The sequence below is a fragment of the Myotis yumanensis genome, unplaced genomic scaffold (genome assembly GCF_028538775.1).
Source record: "Myotis yumanensis isolate MYYU_CA2020_CCGP unplaced genomic scaffold, mMyoYum1.0.hap1 SCAF_1, whole genome shotgun sequence".
NCBI lineage: Eukaryota > Metazoa > Chordata > Mammalia > Chiroptera > Vespertilionidae > Myotis > Myotis yumanensis.
The window spans coordinates 136934357-136954402 of record NW_027223752.1 but is presented as its reverse complement, the minus strand read 5'-3'; the positions used below and the strand labels follow the sequence as shown (position 1 = coordinate 136954402).

Sequence of the window (20046 nt, the reverse complement as noted above, 5' to 3'; positions counted from 1 at the left end):
GTTTTGAATGAATGATTGTGGGCAGGATTAGCAAGGTTGTTTTTGTTTGGGGCCTAACTGCATTGCAATGTAGGTGTTAGCAGCAATGTCTCCAGTATGGCACTGGAACAAGAAAAATACAATAGGAGCTCAAAGCTATAAAGTTGGGGGTATGGGAGGAATGTAAAGATGTATCCTATACGTTAAAGTTCAAAAAGAGTTTCACACTATTTTATCAGTTTGTATAGAGTACACTAAATTATTCTACAAATATTAGAATACAATATGTGAATTATTTTAATATTAGGTATTAGATAGATCATGTTGGCTCCTTCAGTGGAGACCCCAGTGAGGTCATTAGCTGCTCCCTATTTCAGTGTGCTGTATTTTCTGGATTCTAAATTGTCATGCCTTTGCTCAGCAAGGATCAATCACTATCGATTCATAATGGATAGTGCTTTGTGCCTGCAAAGTTCACCAGCCTGTGCAGTTTAAACTTGCAACTGTGGCCTTCTATAAGATGGTCTAACCAGGCAATTTCGGCATAAAAATGATCACTAAATGAAGTGTGAGACTATAAAAAGCCACAGGTCACATCATTAAATGTATCTGAGATAAGCATCATTATTCTCTGTTCATGTTACTTGGCAATACTATTTATGTTACTTTAATCTAATCCTAAATGTTATTGTAAATTTTTCCTTTTATTCTATTTTTAAATTCTTTATTGTTTAAAGAATTACATAAGTCTCCCTTTCCCCCCATTGACCTCTCCCTGGCCGCCCCCACCCCCAGCATATGCCCTCACATGCCTACTGTTTGTGTCCATTGGTTATGCTCATATGCTTGCATAAAAGTCCTTTGGTTGCTCTCTTACCCCCTCACCCCCTGCCTTCCCTCACAGGTTGGACAGTCTGTTAAATGCTTCTATGACTCTGGTTCCATTTTTGTTCACCAGTTTATGTTCATTATATTCCACAAATGAATGAGATCGTGTGATATTTTTCTTTCTCTGAATATCTTATTTTGCTTAGCATAGTGCTCTCCAGTTCCATCCATGCTGTTGCCAATGGTAAGAATTCCTTCTTTCTTACTGAAGCATAGTATTCCATTGGGTAGATGTACCACAGTTTTCTAATCCACTCATCTGCTGATGGACACTTAGGCTGTTTCCAAATCTTAGCTATGGAAAATTGTGCTGCTATGAGCATAAGGATGCATATAGCCTTTCTGATTATTGTTACTGTTTTCTTGAGACATATTCCTAGAAGTGGGATCACTGGGTCAAATGGGAGTTCCATTTTTAATTTTTTGAGGAAACACCATACTGTGTCCATAGTGGCAGCACCAGTCTGCGTTCCCACCAGCAGTGTAAGAGGGTTCCTTTTACTCCGCATCCTCTCCAGCACTTGTCTTTTCTTGATCTGTTGATGATAGCCATTCTGACAGGTGTGAGATGGTATCTCATTGTTCTTTTGATTTGCATCTCTCAGATGATTACTGACTTTGAGCATCTATATATATACTAGATGCCTGGTGCACAGTACTTTGTGCACTGGAGGGGGCGAGGGGTGTCCCTCGGCCCAACCTGTGCCCTCTCACAGTCTGGGACCCCTCGAGATATAACCACCTGCTGGCTTAGGCCTGCTCCTCTGGTGGCCGATGGCACGCCCAATACCGCAGTGTCTGCCTTGTCTCCCCTGGTCTCAGATGGCAGGCCTGGATCCCGAGCTGGGTATGGTGGCCAGTCAGATTGTGCTGCCTCCTGCTCTGCCCCACACACGACAAGCCCAGATCCCATGCTGGAGGGGGGCGGAGGCTCTGGATTGTGCTGCTGGGGCACTGTTGGCCCTGAATCTGTTTTACTGTACACCCGTGTTTGCGTTTCACACCCTGTAGGACAGCAACTTTGAAGAATGTCCTCTCGAACACCTATATATATCCTATATAATCAAAGAGGAATATGCTAATTAGCCCAGATATACTAATTAGTTAAGACCATTCAGGTGCTTAATAGTCATGACTTGTCAGGCGCAGCCCGGGTGTGTCCCCCAGAGAAAGTGGTCACCATCAGGGGCGCCGCTCAGCCCTGAGACTACCCCGCCATGGGTCACGAAGAGGCAAGCCTCACTTCCTGGCTTAGGCCCGACCCAGGTGGAAGTGGCCATAGGCAGAGGTGGAAGCAGGCACCCTGCATCCGGGCCAGAGGATGCCCAGCTGAAAGAGTCACTGGAGACTCTGGTTAAATTCAATAGTTAAAATCACCATGAACTGTAAGAGCTGACATCCTCAAACACTCAGGACCCTAAATCATACAAATTAATAGGAAACAATTGCATAGTGCTTTGTCCTAATTGTACACACTTTAGCATTGTTTACAAATTATTCTACATCCTTAAAGTAACTTCAGCAGCTGACTGAGGAGAGCAGGTGCTGAGATGTGAAGGGCCCCAGCTCTGCTATCTTGAGTTTGTGGTTCCCAAGGAAAAAGCCAGAAGGGATGATAAACCCTCCTCAAACTCAGCCAGCGCCTATCTAAGCTGTGGCAAGCGGAGGCTTGGTTTAAATCGAGCCTCTCCAGCAGTGAATGACGCCAGCCCTCCCTCGAACAGGCAGGTTCCTGTGGAGTGCAATCTCCAGGTAATACGAGGGGGCCCCAGTTTCGTCCCTGGCGATGTCATGTGCATTAGCTCCATCAGAAGGGAAAGAAGGGAAAAGCCATCATGTGGGGCAGCTCTGGCGAGCAAGTGGAAGGAAACCATATCTGGCAGACAATCCCGTGCTACCCCCCTCAACCAACATGTAAGAAGAATCAAATAAACCAATACAAACACCAGTCCCTGCCCTGGAGAGATCCGGGACTGAGGGACGTCTTGCCCAGACATTGTGTACCTGCTTCCCACCCACTTTATCCAAATGGACAGGTTAAGGGGTTAAGGGGAGGAGGAGGAGCCCTGCAGGAAGGGGATACCCTGGAACTGCACCCCTGCCCTCCATCCAGACCTGATGTCAGGGAGCACAGGGCCTGACCCCACCCCCAGAATATTTGCATATCAGAGACCCTCCAGTATTTCCAGGCACTGGGCATTCTGGCATCTACCCTGCCTTCCGGCCACTGACCCTCACTGTCTCCAGCCCCAGAAACACTCTGTCCTCCACAACTTTCGGTCTTTATAGCCTAAATGCATGGTGGGTTTAGTTGCTTCTCCACAGATTTCATTTGATAAGAACCCAGCGAAGTTGCTTAGCAACTGAGCTGCTCAGACTTCATCAGATACATCGAATGACACACCTTACTTGGCTTTGATAGCAAAGCAATCTTATTCTTTTATTTTTTTAAGTACATTTTTATTGGTTTCAGAGAGGAAGGGAGAGGAAGAGAGATAGAAACATCAGTGATGAGAGAGAATCATTGATCGGCTGCCTCCTGCACGCATCCTACTGGGGATCGAGCCTGCAACCCAGGCATGTGCTCTTGACCAGAATCAAAGCTGGGACCCTTCAGTCCGCAGGCTGAAGGTCTAGCCACTGAGCAAAACCAGCTAGGACAAGCAATCTTATGCTTAAAGGCTTGATTTTTGTCATAAACAAGTGGATTTGAATCATAGCAAACCAATATACATTTTTTAATGAAATGTCTCTTCATTTCTACTAATGCAACTCTGCCTTAAGGGTTAGTTTGTATAATCTATATAAATAAAAGAGTAATATGCTCATTAGACTGGACATCTTCCAGTCATCAATCCGGATGTCCTTCTGCACAAAGCAATGATGGTAGGGGCCGAGGCAGTGGCACACAGGGGTGACCAGGCCGGCAGGGGAGAGCAGTTAGCAGCCAGTGGTCCCAGATTGTGAGAGGGATGTCTTACTGCCAGTTTAGGCCCGATCCCACAGGGGATCTCCTGAAGGGACCTGGATTGGAGAGGGTGCAGGCTGGGCTGAGGGACATTTCCCCCTCTCCCTGTGCATGAATTTCATGCACCAGATCTCTAGTCTATATATAATGCAAAGTGACTGGCCGTCTGTGTGATGATTTGACTAATTTTCTTTCATCTCTGACACCTATAAAGACAGGGAGAATAATAATATTAAAATATTTCTTCTAATTAATATCCTTTCAATGTGCACTAATCCATGCCCTGGGCAATAGTGTTTTCATATTGGCCTTCTGTATGTTCTCTTTTGAAAAGTGTCTATTTAGGTCCTTTGTCCAATTTTTGGATGGGATTGTTTATCTTCCTTTTATGAAGTTGTATGAGTTCCCTATGAATTTTGGAGATTAAATCCTTATCGGAGATAAACTTGGCAATTATGTTTTCCCATGCAGTGGGCTTTCTTGTTCTTCCGTTGATGGATTCTTTTGCTGTGCAGAAGCTTTTTCATTTGATGTAGTACCATTTGTTTATTTTCTCCTTAGTTTCCATTGCCCTTGGAGCTGTATCAGTAAAGATATTTCTATGACTCAGATTCATCACTGTAACGTTTAGGTGGAAGTAAAATAAGGAATTTAGGGACTGCTACTTCTTCCATAGTACCTAGATTTCTACTTTAAATATAATTTGATCATTCCAAAGATATTTGCCAAATATTATTCTAGGTGCATGGGATATGTTGGTAAACAGAAGAGACAAAGGGCTCTGCATTTGTGTAGCTTATATTCTAGTGAGGAGACACAGACAATACTTAATAACCATAATATATAAGGAAATAATATAGATATTAGTAAGTTAAAAGGGCTATAAAAACACTAAGTTTAGTGAAGTACAATTATGATATTATAGAAGTTGGTAAGGCTTGGTCTCATGGAGAAGATGAATTTGAACAAAGGTCTGAAGGAGTTAAGAGGCTCCCTGAGGTAACTCTTCCAAGAAGCTCAAACAGCCAGTGCCAAGGCTGTAAGTCAGGGATATGCCTGGTATATTTGGGGAACACAGAGGCCCATGAGGCTGAAGGTGAGTGAGCAGGAAGAGAGGGAAGTTAAGTGAGCAGGGAGAGAGGAACTGGAGATGTGGCTGGAGGGGTAATAGGAATGTGAAGAGGTGGCAGATCTTATAGGGTCTTGTAGGCCATTTAAAAATCTTTAGCTTTTATTCATAGTGAAATTGAGGGACCACTGTGGGATTCTGAGAAGAGGAGTCAACCTGATCTGCCTGATGTTTAAAAGTCTCACCTCCACTGCTTGAGCATAAATTGACAGGATCAAGGATGAGAGCAAGGAACCAATTAGGAAGCTTTGGGAGTCAGCATATATTTTGAAGGTAGAACCAACAGAATCTCCTGACAGAATGGATGTGCAGTGTGAGGGAATGAGGAGTCAAAGCTTTTGGCCAAAACACCTAAAATGATGGAATTGTCATTAACGTGGGGCTGTTGGGGGAGAGACAACAGAAATTCACTTTTGAATGTGGAGATGATGCATCAACTGGTAGTAAGTATTTGCTTATTATATATAAGGCTAAGGTAGTCAGGCTAAGTTAACTATTTGAGAAGATGCTATTATTATTCACATTTTAAGAAATTGTGACCACAGAACCAGCTTAAACTGGTCCTATGCTGTTTCTAACCAGATTTGAAATATTTAAACCTTGGATACACCACTTATAGGTAAACACCACTCATGAGTGACACTTGTGCACCAGAAACTACTCTCCACCCCCATGGATCCAAAATACCCATATGATTAGAACCTGAACCCCAGAATCCTTTCTGAAGCAAAGTGTCTATTGTCCAGGATGATCTGGTGCTAAAGCCCCTTAAATCTTGCCCCTTGACCAGCGGGACAGATTTGACACTAGCCTCCTGTTTTCTTGGAAGTCAACTTGCAAATAAAAGCTCTTTCTTTTACCTCCTATGTTAATTTTATTCCTAAGACTCTTAATTTTTTTGTTGCAGTGGTAAATGGAATTTTTTGTTTAGTTTCTCTTTCTATTAGTTTATTATTGGTGTATTAAAAAGCCATTGGTGTTTCAGTGTTAATTTTGGATCCTGCTACATTTCCGAATTTATTAAATCCAGTAATTTTTCGATGGAGTCTTTAGGATTTTCTAGTACAATATCATGTCATCTGAGAATAAGGAGTTTTGCTTCCTCCTTTCCAATTTGGATCTCTTTTTTATGACTTCTTGTCTGATCACAGTGGCTAGGACTTCCAGTACTATGCTGAACAAGAGTGGTGAAAGAGGACATCCCTGTATTGTTCCCGTTCCTAGGGGAAATGGTTTTCTTTTTTGCCCATTGAGTATGATGTTGGCAGTAGGTTTTGTCATATATGCCTTTTATTATGATGAGATATGATCCCTCTATTCCTATTTTACTGAGAATTTTTATCAGCAATGGGTGTTGGATTTTGTCAAGTGCTTTTTCTGCATCAATTGATATAATCATAAGTTGATGGAAATTCAGGAGTCAGTGATGAAAAGGAACTATTGGGATTAGGGTGGCAGTTAGAGCAAGATTATGAGCACTTTTTGTCCCTTTTCTAACTACTTATCTTTTTGATTTGCTTTGCACTTAGAATTTAAAAGCATTCCCTAATCTGGTTTATAGTTTCTCCTACTAATATTGAAACTCATGGCACTTGGACCCTATATTGATGCACATACTTTATTAATTATTGGTATTATCCTATTGGGCCTTTGCATTTTTGTTCATCCAGAATATCTGTTTCATATTTTAAATTTGCATTAGACAGAGCTAAAAAGTGCATGCTTAGTTTATTTTGTCTACTTATTGTTATCCCATCCCCTGTACTAGGTGTTATTTTTTTCTCATGTTCGTGAGCCACTATTTCTTTAAATTAATTTTCTGCAGTATAGAGTAATCATGTCTAACAAAAAGGAATTTAAAGCAACATTCATTCCACTCATTTAAAAGCAGTATTGAACTTTTGCTACGCTAGAGTCAGAGTAAGAAGACAAATGATACAGGTTCTTTTCCCTCAAGAGTTGGTGCTTGGTAGAGGAGAAGAGGAAAAGAATATGCAAAAACAAAACTTCCCAATTTGATGAAATAAAAACTACAGGAAGATCGCCATTATTAATTTCCATCCTTTTATAAATGAAATCTTAGCTTTGGTAAACACCATTTGATTTAATTAAGTACATTTTTTCTTTTTTAAAATATATTTTTCTTGATTTCAGAGAGGAAGCGAGAGGGAGAGATAGAAACATCAATGATGAGAGAGAATTATTAATCAGCTGCCTCCTGCATACCCCCCACTGGGGATCGAAGCCAAAACCCGGGCATGTGCCCTCACCGGAATTGAACCCGGGTCACTTCATTCCACAGGCCAACACTCTATCCACTGAGCCAAATCAGCCAGGGCAAATTAAATAAGTACATCTTAAAGACCTACTAGGGGGAGTCCTCGGGGTGAACTAGACAATGTTCCTGTCCTCATGGAGCTGAAAGGGCTGGTAATGTGGATGTAGATTTCCCTGTACACCCAGCCCTTCCCAATTGCAAACTGACAGGGTTCTTGAGAAAACCAAATTGAAGGAATTGAGGATGGCACACACAGGATCATCAAGTTCTCCAGGTTTATGTAGTCTTTTCCAGGTGCATAAACTTCCTCTTTCTAGTATCCCAAATTATTCCTGTAGTGGCTTAAATATTTAATTGAAATGCCAGGAGCTAGTCTCTTGGCTAGGTTTCTAAGTGGAATTCCCCTTATGCTATCCTCTATAAATCAAAATATTGAAGAGTTGCCTGGCTTTGTGTCTTGATGAATAATCATTGGGATAAGACATATTTCTCGGGAAAGGTAATATTGTTTATACTTCCTGCTGGACTTGGCTAATAGTTTCAGTGTTTGCTGAAATTCATACTGATTTCTCTTGAATGGATCTTTTTCTTTTGATGGCCCTCCTTATGTAAAACCATCTTTATTTTCCTTGGAGAGTCTATTGTTAACAAAATGCCTTGTTAATATTAAATATGAGAATGATTTCTATTCCAGTGGGAGGGGAATAACTGCTGGTCCCCTTCCTTTTTTTGGCATCTAAATATTAAGAAAGAGTACAGCATCTGTCCTAGACTTGTAGGCTTCATCTTCAGAAAACTGTAAAACTCCAAACATATTTTTTGACTCCTGGGAATTCAACATGTTCCTTAAAACATTATTTTTATTACAGAAAATACCTTGTCATTTTCTACAAGCATAGATTTTCCTCTTACTGATAAGTTACTCCATTTTTAAACATTTTAATTTAATTCTAAAATATTTCATTATATTAGTTATGTTGTTAGATGATTCAATATTTACTTTCACTTCTTTTTATATGAAATCAAAACAACTATTTGATTCACTCACATGAATGATAATTTGTGAATAAAAGAAAGAAAAGCGGTGTGGCATTGGTTAGAATGTCGGCTTGCACACTGAGGGTCACAGGTTTGGTTTGAGGTCAAGGACGGGTATCTGGGTTGCAGGTTCAATCCTGAGTGCAGGAGGCATCTGATCTCTCTCTCTCTCTCTCTCTCTCTCTCTCTCTCTCTCCTCCACTCTCTCAGGAAATAGATGGAAAAAGTATCCTTGGGTGAGGATTAATAAAAAAAAGGAAAAAAGAAAAAGAAAACACAAACCAAAAAACGCATGATTGTTGTCTTGGCAGTTAGTTCATGTTATCATCTCCTAAACCTGGCTTTTCTTGAAATTGCCACTTTCCCAACAGTACTGATACAAATTGTCCCCAACAATGGGACATAAAGAAGGGACATAAATGAGGGATTTACCCTCCATCCACCCAATAATTCTTGGACACCAAGTCGGGGGTCCTGCAATTTGACACAATTCTGACAGTATCTATCTGAAGATAGTGTCAGGTCTCATAGGTAAGGACTCAGTCCTACAAGACTGCTCCCCCGCCCCCGCCCCCCCCACCCGCCGCCAACACACACACTTCAGATTCTAGTCACAACTTCAGGTTGTCACCTGTGTTTCTAACTGGCGATAAGGTGGAGGTTCCAACCACCTCCTCTTTGGGAATTATTTGCTAGATTGGCTCACAGAACTCAGAGACACATTTTACTTAGTAGATCACTGATTTATTCTAAAAGGGTATAACTCTGGAGCAGCCAAATGGAAGAGAGCTTAGGTAAGTCAAGGGGCAGGGCATGGAGTTTCTACAGCCTCTTCAGGTGACACTGTTCCAGCAACTCCCTGTGTTCACCGGCTCAGAAGCTCTCTTAACGCCCTCCTGGTTTAATGAGCTCTAATCAGGGTCTTCCTCTGTAGTAGTCTGCTTTGGCCTGCACAACAGAAATTGATTCTCTCACAGTTCTAGAAGCTAGAAGTCCACTGAAGGTCTGGTCCACTGAGGCCTCTCCTTTTGGCTTGCAAATGGCTATCCTCTTGCTGCCCCTTCACGTGGTTGTCCCTCTGTGTATGGGAGCTTCTGACCCCCAGTATCTCACTGTATATTCTAATCTCTTCTAATGTGGATGCCTATCATATTGGATTAGGGCCCATCCTAACAGCCTTATTTTAACTTAGTTACCTCTTTTAAGGCCCATCTCCAAATACAGTCACATTCTCAGGTACTGGAGGTTGGGCTTCAACATATGAATTTTGGACTTACGTGAATTTAACAGGTTCCTGGATACAAGTTTAGAATATAATTATCACTTGTGTTTCTATGTGTTAGCAATTAACAAAAAGAAAATGAAATTAAAATGGAATTTATAATAACATGAAAAATGTAAAATATATAGTAATATATCTAAAAGATGGGTGTAATGTCTGCACTGAAAACTACTAAGCATTGCTGAGAGAAATGAATAATACGCCACATTCATGGCTAGAAGACTCAATATTATTGTCAGTTCATTCGAGCAGACAGTGTTAGTTTCTAGTGAAAACTGACAAGCTGAGTCTAAAATTTATATGGAAATGTAAAGAAGCTAGAGTAACCAAGCCAGTCTTTAAAAAGAAGTACATGATGAACACTTTTACCACCAGAAACCAATTTACTGTAAAGTTAGAGTTCTAAGACATGGGACAGTACTGGCATGGGGAAAGTCATGCAGATTGGTGGAAAGGGATAGAGAATCCAGAAAGTGCCCAAACATACAGTTTCATAACTACCCAATTTATGGCAGAATTTCTACTGAAACTCAGAAGGCAAAGGACAATCTTCTGAAAAAAATGATGCTTGATCAAATGGATAGCAATATGGAAAAAATAAAGTATCCCTCTTCCTTACTAAATATTCCAAGTTCAGTTGAGTAGTATTGTATACCTAACTATGACAGGTTAAAAACTAAACTTTAGGACAATAACATAGGATAATATCTTCCTGTTCTTCAAATAATGAATGATTTCTTAAACAGAAAATTGGACTACATAAAATTAAGAACTTTTGTTCACCAAAATAAACCATTTAGATGCCCAAAAGGCAACCAGAGAGTCCTATACAATGTTTACAACTCATATAACTAGTAGTTCAAATATATATACGGCCCCGTGCACAAAATTCACGTAGGGAGGGCGGTTCCCTCAGCCCAACCTGCACCCTTTCTAATCAGGGACCCCTTGGGGAATGTCCGGCAGCCAGGCATCCCTCTTGCAATCTGGGACTGCTGGCTCCTAGCTGCTCACCTGCCTGCCTGCCTGATCAGCCCTAACTGCCCTCCCCTGCCAGCCTGATCTCACCCCCACCTGCCTCTGCATGCCTGGTCACCACTAACTGCCTCTGCCTGCCTCAATGCCTCTAACTGCACTCCCCTGCCAGCCTGATCTCACCTCTAACTGCCTCTGCCTTGGCCCCCACCACCATGGCTTTGACTGGAAGGAAGTCAAATGTCTGTAAGATGGCTGGTGGACCTGATCTAATTAGCATATTACCCTTTTATTAGTAAGGATAGATTATTTAGGATAGGATTGTTTAAATGGGGGGGCCTTTTTCAGCAGGAGGAGATGCTCTTGGTAGACAAACACACATAATCCTTATATCTGGACTGATAGCCAGCCATATGCACTATACTGCCAAAGCGGTCATTAAAAAATTGAACTGCTTTCTTACACTTTACACCAAACAGCTGTTGCCCTTAAAACCCCTTCTCAGCCCCTACCTTAGGTTCTCCCTTTGCAGTTCACCCAGATTAGGTTCTGATTGGTTGGTTTCTATGCCAGTCAGTGTCAAAAGCTCCACCACCTAGGCAGCCATTGGCTCCTGGCACTTCACCCAGATTTGGTTCTGATTGGTCGGTTGTCTGCCAGTCAGCGAATCTGGGCCTATCTCTGGGCCTGATCAAAGAGGCAGAGCTGATCAGCACCCCCTCCCACACTCTTGCAGAGGCCCAGAGAGAAACAGAGGCATGGCTGCTGGCGAAGCCAGGAGAGAAAGAGAGAGGCAATGGCTGATCAACAGCTGCCACTGAGGCTGCAGATCAGACCTTGCCTCTGTCTTGGAGCATCTCTCCAGGCCTGATCTGCAGCCCCCTCAGCAGTCAGTGCTGGGTCACTGATCCGGTACTGGATACAGTCAGTGTTGGGTAGCCACGGCTACCCAGAACTGACTTCCAGTGTTCGGTGTTCAGTGGAGCCTTGGTCATTGTGGCTGTTACGGCTCCTGGCTCTTTATATATATAGATAAGCCTAAGTGAGCTCCGACCATTCGACCGTCCAACCGGTAGCTATGATGCACAATGACCACCAGTGGGCAGACGCTCAACATAGGAGCTGCCAAGCTGCGATGACTTGGCAGCTGCGGTTCTCAGGTGACACACCTAGAACCAGAGCAGATGGAGCCCAATTCAGGGGTATGTCACTGAGACCTGCCCTCTCACAATCTAGGACCTCTCAGGGGATGTCAGAGAGCCAGTTTCGGCCCAATATCCATAGGCCATGTGGAGGGACCCCACCTGTGCACGCATCTGTGCACCAGGCCTCTAGTATATTAATAACTACTACAAACCAGTAAGGAAAATGCACATACATACACAACCTGCTGGCAAATGGGCTTGAGAAGGCAGGCACCTCAAGAAAAGAGTATATCCAATGGTCAATAAACATGTGTTCATCTTATTATTAAGCAGGTAAAGTAATATTAGAAACACAATGTGGTGGCATTGAATATATGTCAAAATGTTCAAAAATTAAATTAAAAATGGTGTCAAATGTTGGTGAGGAAGTGGAGTAATTCTAGCTCTCAGATGCTATTGGTGGGGATGTAAATTCCAACAACCACTTTGGGAAACTGCCAGTATCTTCTAAAGTGAAACATGGACATTCCCTATGACTAGGTGACCATGTCCTGGTTTTCCCTGCACAGTTTTGGCTTGTGCACATTTTCTCAAAATACTTTTTAGGTTAGCATTTGTCCTAGGCTTTTTCATTTTGCAACAAAATTTTAATAGTTGCATTCAAATAAGACAGGAAAGTTCTAGTGGACTTTCTTCTTCCAGCTTCTGCCAGGATTTGCCTAGTAGCATGGGATGTATAAATATGAGAGTTCATACTTTAACACATTGTTAAATCTTAAAGGCAACCAGAGATAACACACTTTCCTTTCACCAACTCTCTCCTGATGCCACATAACTAAAGTTTTTCTTTGATGGACACCATGCAGAGTGCTTTAAAAATAAACGTTCTTCTTTGTCTTGAATTGTAGTAAAAGAAGTTCTTGACAAAAACTTCTGATGGGTGTCCAAGTGGCCCCTTCTGGCCATGTGGTATAATACCAGCCAATTGTGCCGTGGCCCCTACCCATTGTCCTATGAGAAGCGTGAAGCCCATAAACTGCCAGCTGGTGTGATCAGCGGTGAAGTTGAGAAACTATACGTAGGAGTATTTGAAATATGTACAGAAAATAAAAGCTGGGCTGTCCTGTTAAAGAGTGAATCGAGTAGTTTTGTTATCTATTGTAGGGTGTCTATCTACAATTGTTCATTAATCATGCCATTATTTGGTAATGCTTTTTACATTTCACAATAAATTTCCTTAAGAGCAATGAGCTAAAAAAAATTGGAAATGCATATTTAATTAAAACAATTAGGTACTATTTCTGTTTCTCAAGGAAGGTGATGATAAATGAATTATTTTCACAAAATATCTATTGACTGACATCAACTATCCATCACAGGGTGATATCACTGATCACAGAACAAATGGATTGAAGAAATGTCTGCATATATATTAAAGTGGTAGGGATTTTAGAAGGGCTGTAAGTAGCCACAAAAGGTGAGTTTACATGTCACTCCATGAAGCATGACTTTACATTAAGATCAAATGACCATTGCAAATTAATTTTTTTCATTTAAAAATTTCTAATTTTCTTGTGCAAATACAAAACATGAAATGATAGCTGTCGGTGTGTTTAGTCCATTAGCAGAACAAGAACTTTTAATTTATTTTTTGTTAATCCTCACCTGAGGAAATTTTTCCATTGATTTTTTTTATTGAGAGTTGTGGGGGGATGGAAGACAGAGAGAGACATCAATGTGAGAGAGAGGGAGAGAGAAAGAGAGAGAGAGGGGGGAGGGAGACATCAATGTGAGAGAGACACATTTATTTCTTCCCTCTTGCAGGTGCCCCAACCGGGTCGGGGACAGAACTCGCAACTCAGGTACATGCCTTTGACTGGGAATCAAACCTGAAACCCTTTGACACGGAGGCTGATGCTCTAACCACTGAGAAAACCCAGCCAGGGCAGAACAAGAACTTTTAAAACAGTTAAATGATAACAACAGTATAGCAATGTCAGTGATGCCTCAGATGGCTGATTGTTAAGCCTTTTCCAGTACACCCCTCTCTGGCACCCTAAATCCCACTTTATGTGCCACGATTCTGAAGAAAAAGACATCTTAAGACTGTCTTTTTGTAAATAATAATATAGTACAGTAATTTGTAAGCAGCAAAACCAAACCTCATCATTTGAAATACTTCTGTAGCATTGCTGTTACATGTTCTACTTTACTACTTTCATTAGTATTAAAGGATAAAATAAATATGTCAACTGTAAAGCTTTCCTGAGGCATTGTACTTTTACATATTTACTAGAGGCCCAATGCACGAAATTTGTGCAAGAGTAGGCCTTCCTTCCCCTGCTGCCAGCCCCGGCTTCCCTCTGGCACCTGGGACCCGGTCTTCCCTCGAAGTCCTGGCTTCATCTGGAAGGTCATCCAGAAGGACGTCCAGTCTCATTAGCATATTACCCTTTTATTATTATAGATCCTTCACTTCAACCTATGTTTTCTATACCTTGGGACAGGTCCCAAGTTTCTGTGTAAAGCTATCAAGGACTCAGGAGATGGCGATGTTACATTGTCTTTTGATCATTTTTCGGAGCTGTTGCTTTCTAGGACACTCATCAGAAACTTGTCATCTTAGAAGAGGGGTTGAGAGGAAAAACCCAGGTCTCTTAACCTGGTTCTAATTAGATACCAACTGAGATTCTAAGTCTCCTTTTTATTTTCCAAATCCTATAAAAATTTTGTGTCTTATGTAAATAGATATTGTCTAAACATCCATTCCTTAGGCATTTTTCTCTAATACCTCTCATCTGAGATTCTGAATGTATTCTGTTAATATTTCCTCTTCAGGTCTTAAAATCTAGATAAGTAGATGAATCCCCTCACAAATCCTTTATTGTTTTTTTCAGCACTTAAAACAACAAAGTCCAGAGAAGTGATGTTACTCTGAAAATTGAGTTTTGCCTCCCAGAAAACAGCCTTTCAATTTTTAAAATATCGCTAACACTAACAAATAGGATAAAGTCTATCTGATGAGTGAATGAATGAGTGACAATCTGGCTGGCTGCAGGACCTTTCTGCCACCCCCAGGCCTGTCACTGAGGCTGGCTAATAGGAACGTTGTTCAATTTTTACTTTGTCTTATCAAAACTAGGAGCTCAGTGCATGCATTTTTGTACCTTGAAAGGAACTGTAAGCCACGAGGCTGTAGTGGGCACAGAGTCGGGTCTCAGCCCATCCTCTGCGCACCTACCTGGCCCCTCCTGCCATGGACTCTATTCCCCTGTCTGCCAGCAGCCTAGCTCCTGCTGCTACTGCTCCCATGTGCAGACAGCATGGAGCGATTGAGACTGGCGCCCGGCACTGGCAGCAGGTGGGAGTGGTGGCTCTGGCGCTGTCTGTGGGTGTGAACAGGGCTAGTGCCAGCAGTGGGTGTGAATGGTGGCTCTGGTGCCGGCAGCGGGCAGGAGTGGGGCCGTTGCTGGCAGTGGGTGTGAGAGGCGGCTGCTGGCAGTGATCGCCCCTCAGGAGCAGGGGGAGGTAGAGAAGCCCTGAGGGGCGATTGGGGCCAGTAGCCACCACTCACATCCACTGACAGCACCGAGTGATCAGGGCCAGCGCTGGCAAGTGCTGGGCTGGACAGTGGCACATGGGAGCAAAGAATTTTCTGTAACCATCAGAGGCCCGCCCTGATGACAGCAACCAGTGCTCTGCCTTGGTCTGGCGCCCCCGCTCACCTGCTCCACCGTCCCTCTGTGGCCATTGCCCACCATGTTCCACACTCTACCGCCTGCTGGAGACACCGCCATGTTCCGCGCACGTCCCTTGGTAGTCAGCACACGTCATAGTGACCGGCTGTTCAGTTGTTTGGTTGTTCAGCCATTTGGTCTATTTGCATATTAGGGTTTTATATATATACTAGAGGCTGGGTGCACAAAAGTTTGTGCACTCAGGGGGGAGGAGGGGAACACCCCAGCCTGCCCTGTGCTCTCTCACAGTCTGTGACCCCTCGGGACATAACGACCTGCTGGCTTAGGCCTGCTCCCGGGTGGCAGAGGGCAAGCCCAATCCCTAGGTGCAGCTCCTGGTCAGGCTCAAAGCAGGGCCGAATGGGGAGTTTGGGCACCGCCCCCTGTCATGCTCAGAGCAGGGTGGATAGGGAGGTTGGGATGCCAACGTCAGTCACACTCAGGGTAGGGCCAATTGGGGGGTTGGGGCACTGCACCCTGTCAAACTCAAGGCAGGGTCAATGGGAAGGTTGCAGCATCACCCCCTGTTACGCACAGAGCAGGGTAGATCAGGGGGTTGGGGCGCTGCCCCCTGTCAGTCACAGAGCAGGGCCAATCAGGGAGTTGGTGTGCTGCCCCCTGTCACAAACTGAGCAGGGTCAATCAGGGGGTTGGGGAGCACCCCTGGCATGCACAGAGCAGAGCTCATCAGGGGGTTGAGGAGCTCCCCCCTGTCACACACAGAGCAAGGCCGATCAGGGCGTTGAGGAGCTCCCCCCTGTCACTCACAGAGTAGGGCTGATAGGGGAGTTGGGGCACCCCCCTGTCAAACACAGAGCAGGGCAGATGATTGGTTTAGGGTGCTGCATCCTGTCACACTCAGGGCAGGGGCAATGGGGAGGGTATGGCTCTCCCCTGTCACACACAGAGCAGGGCCTGTGGGGTTGGGAGGGTTGGGGTGCTGCACCCTGTCACACACAGAGCAGTGCCTATCAGGGGGTTTGGGTGACGCCACTGTCACACTCAGGGCAGGGCCGATGGGGAGGTTATGGCTCTACCCAGTCACATACAGCTCAGGGCCCATGAGGGGGTAGTTGTGGCACCACACCCTGTCACACACAGAGCAGGGCCCATGGGGGGGTTGGGGCGCTGCACCCTGTCACACACAGAGCAGGGCCCGTGGGGGGGGTGGGCTTGGGGCGCTGCACCCTGTCAAACACAGAGCCACAGGGCAATCAAAGGATTGGGGAGCACTCCCTATCATGCACAGAGCAGTGCTGATCAGGGGGTTGGGGTGCTGCTCCCTGTCAAGCTGATCCTGGTGCTGGGAGCCTCGCGGCTCCGCTGATCCTGGTGCTGGGAGTCATATTACCCTTTTACTATATAGAATAGAGGCATGGTGCATGGGTGAGGGCTGGCTGGTTTGTCCTGAAGGGTATCCTGGATCAGGGTGGGGGTCACCACTGGGGTGCCTGGCCAGTCTGGGTGTGGGGCTGAGGGCCGTTTTCCAGCTGGATGGTGACTGAAGCTCCCAACCGCTCCTTTTTTTCTTTTTCTTTTTTTCTATTCTGTACCAGCTTTAGCTCTGAGGCCTCTGCTGCTGAAAACTTTGATACAATGTTGCAGTCAGGCTGGCTGAAGCCTGGCTGACTGAAAGCCGGTTTCTGGGGTTATATTTAGCTTCTATATTTGCAACATAGTTGCTTAGAGTTGCAGCTGAGAGGCCGGCAAGTCAGGCGGGGGAACGTTGGAGTCCGCAGTCACTGGAGCAAGCAAGCCTCCCTGTTTGCTTCAGTGCATGGCTGCTGGCCGCCATCTTGGCTGACAGTTAATTTGCATAAAGATATGCTGATTAGCTAATGGGAAGGATAGCAGTCATATGCTAAGTAACATGTTTCTCTTTTATTAGTGTAGATATAGATAGATTTCAGGGCTACAAAAAAGTATAGCTAATCTAACCAACATACACACACCTACCACTCATCTGTAGAAAAAAAAGATCACAGGTGCACTTGAACACCATATGCATTATTCCTATTTGCACTCACTGTTCTTACTCCCTAGTATTTCAAGTCCAGTTTTTTCATTCATGTCTTTGTCATCTATCCTACTGACTTTCTTCTTTTGTTGTTCATCCTTACCCAAGAATATTTTTCCCACTGATTTTTAGAGAGAGTGGAAAGGAAGGCAGGGAGGGAAGAGAGGGAGAGAGAAACACTGATGTGAGAAGAGAGATACACCTTTTGGTTACCTCTGCTCATGACTCAACAGGGACCTGGGATCGAACCTGTAACCCAGGTATGTGTCCTTGAACCCTTTGGCGTGCAGGCCCACACTCTAACCACGGAACCACATTGGCCAGCGCCTGGCTGATCTTTTATACTTGCTTTTTTTTCTGTTCAACATTATGTTTTGGAAACTTCCCACATTTATATCTAGTTTATTCATTTTTACGTTTGCACATTGAGTGCATTACCATTCTTCCACTAATGCAGATTTATATCACTTCCAATTTTCCACTATGGACTACACATAGTTGTTTGTGTGAGATATTTCTATAAATCTGTTTACTGCATGCACCTTAGATATTTCATAAAAACGACAAAACATAAAAACAGATATCTATAGTCATGGCAGCCAGTTTATCTTCCCATTGCCTCATTAAATGTAACTTGTGTCTTTCTTATAGGCATTGATAATTTTAAGATATTAAGAAGGCAATAGCCTGAGAATTCAAAAACCTTTCAGTGTGTCATTCAGCCTCTCAGAATTTGAATTTTCTAAACACCAATGAGTGGAACGGTACGGTTGTAGGCATGCACAGATTCCACGTGACTTCAAATCTCTGTGTTTAAGGACTTTGGCTGCTTGTTATCCTCCCAAGACTGTCAACCCACCCCCACTTTTAAAAATAACTTTTTGATATTGAAATTTCAAATGTATACAAAAATAGAGAAAATAGAATAATGAACTTTTATGTTCTTATCATTTAGTTTTAACAATTATTAATTCAGGCCCTCTTGAATCATACATGCCTATTTGCCTACACACTCCCCTCTCCCCCACATTCTTTGAAGCATATCTTGGAATTCTAGGATCTTAATCTGAAAGGTAACAATTTTTTCTTTGTAACAATGGCAATAACATGATTACACAAACACAATTAATACTCAGTCTTTATTAATAAAATAACCAGTAAGAGTACACATTTTCAATATTTTCTCATAACATTTTTATGAACTTTGGTCCCGGGGTTCCGCCTTGCCCATGGCCCGGCTTTCTGATAACGATCACGATCACAATCATGCTCGTGGGCCACAGGAAAGGCAGCTTCTGGGTCAGGGGACACCGCCTTTCCTGAGGCCTGGCTTTCAGACCACGATCACTATCACGACCACAGGCAAGGCGGCTCCAGTGTCCCAGGGTGCTGCCCTGCTTGTGGCCTGGCATTCCAATCTCAATCCCGGGCCGCAGGCAAGGAGGTACCTGGGTCCCGGGGTGCCGCCTTGCCAGGGGCCCAGCTTTCTGATCACGATCACCTTCTCGATCACGAGCTGCAGGCAAGGTGGCTCCTGGGTGCTGAGGTGCTGCCTTGCCTGAGGCCAAGTTTTCCAATCGTGATCACGAACAAGGGCCATAGTCAAGGTGGCTGATGGGTCCTGGGGTGCCACCTAGCAAGCAGTGCTGCTTTCAGCTCACAATCTCAGTAAAGGTCAGGATCACGGCTGCAGGATAGGTAGTTACTGGGTCCAAGGGTGCTGCCTTGCCTGCGGCCATGCTTTCGGATAACGATCACGATCAGGATCTTGATCAAGATCACAATCACAATCACAGGCTTCAGGCAAGGTGGCTTCTGGGTCCTGGGATGCTGCCTAGCTTGCGGCCCAGCTTTCCAATCATTATCATAATCACAGACCACAGGAAGATGGCTGATGGGTGCTGGGGTGCCACCTTGCGTGTGCTTCTGCTTTCAGACAACAATCAGGATCACGATCACAATCACAATCACAGTTGCAGGCAAGGCAGCTACTGGGTCCTGGGGTGCCACCTTGCCTGTGGTCCTGCTTTCCGATCTCAATCACGGGCCACAGACAGGGCGGCACCTTTGTGCCCAGGGGCTGCCTTGCCTGCGGTCCTCCTTTCTGATCTCAATCTTAATCACAAGCCACAGGCAAGGTGGCTCCTTGGTCTGCAGGGCACCCCTTGTCTGCGAACTGGCTTTCAAATCACTATCACGAGCTGCAGGCAAGGCAGCTCATGGGTCCCGGAGTTATGCCTTGCCTGTGATCCGGCATTCCAATCTCAATCACAGGTCGCAGGCACAGCGGCTCCTAGGTCCTGGGGTGCCTCCTTGCCTGAATCCTGCCTTCTAAATCACAATCATGGGACACAGGCAAGGCAGCTCCTGGGACCCGGGGTGCCTGGATGCCTGAGGCCTGGCTTTCACATCACGATCATGATACTGGGGCAGAGGCAAGCGGCTCCTGGGTCCCGCTGTGGCGCCGTGCCTGAGGCCAGCCCTCTGAGCCTGATTACGATCACAGGCTCCCTTGTGTCCCTGGGTGCCCCTTGCCTGTGGTCCTGCTTTTAAATCACGATCACTATATCAATCACGGCTGCAGGCAAGGCAGCTCCTGGGTCTCATTGT

The 20046-nt window shown here is 44.4% G+C and overlaps 1 protein-coding gene across 1 annotated transcript in view; it reads right to left on the bottom strand.

The window, feature by feature from the left end:
* The window catches only part of LOC139016524 (cyclin-Y-like protein 1), a 66234-nt gene extending 50755 nt beyond the window's left edge, over window positions 1–15479 (bottom strand). Inside the window, exon 1 of the mRNA XM_070424734.1 lies at window positions 15408–15479. Coding sequence (XP_070280835.1) covers window positions 15408–15479 — 72 coding nt within the window. The remainder of the gene's footprint in view (window positions 1–15407) is intronic.
* Window positions 15480–20046: the final 4567 nt, after the last annotated feature.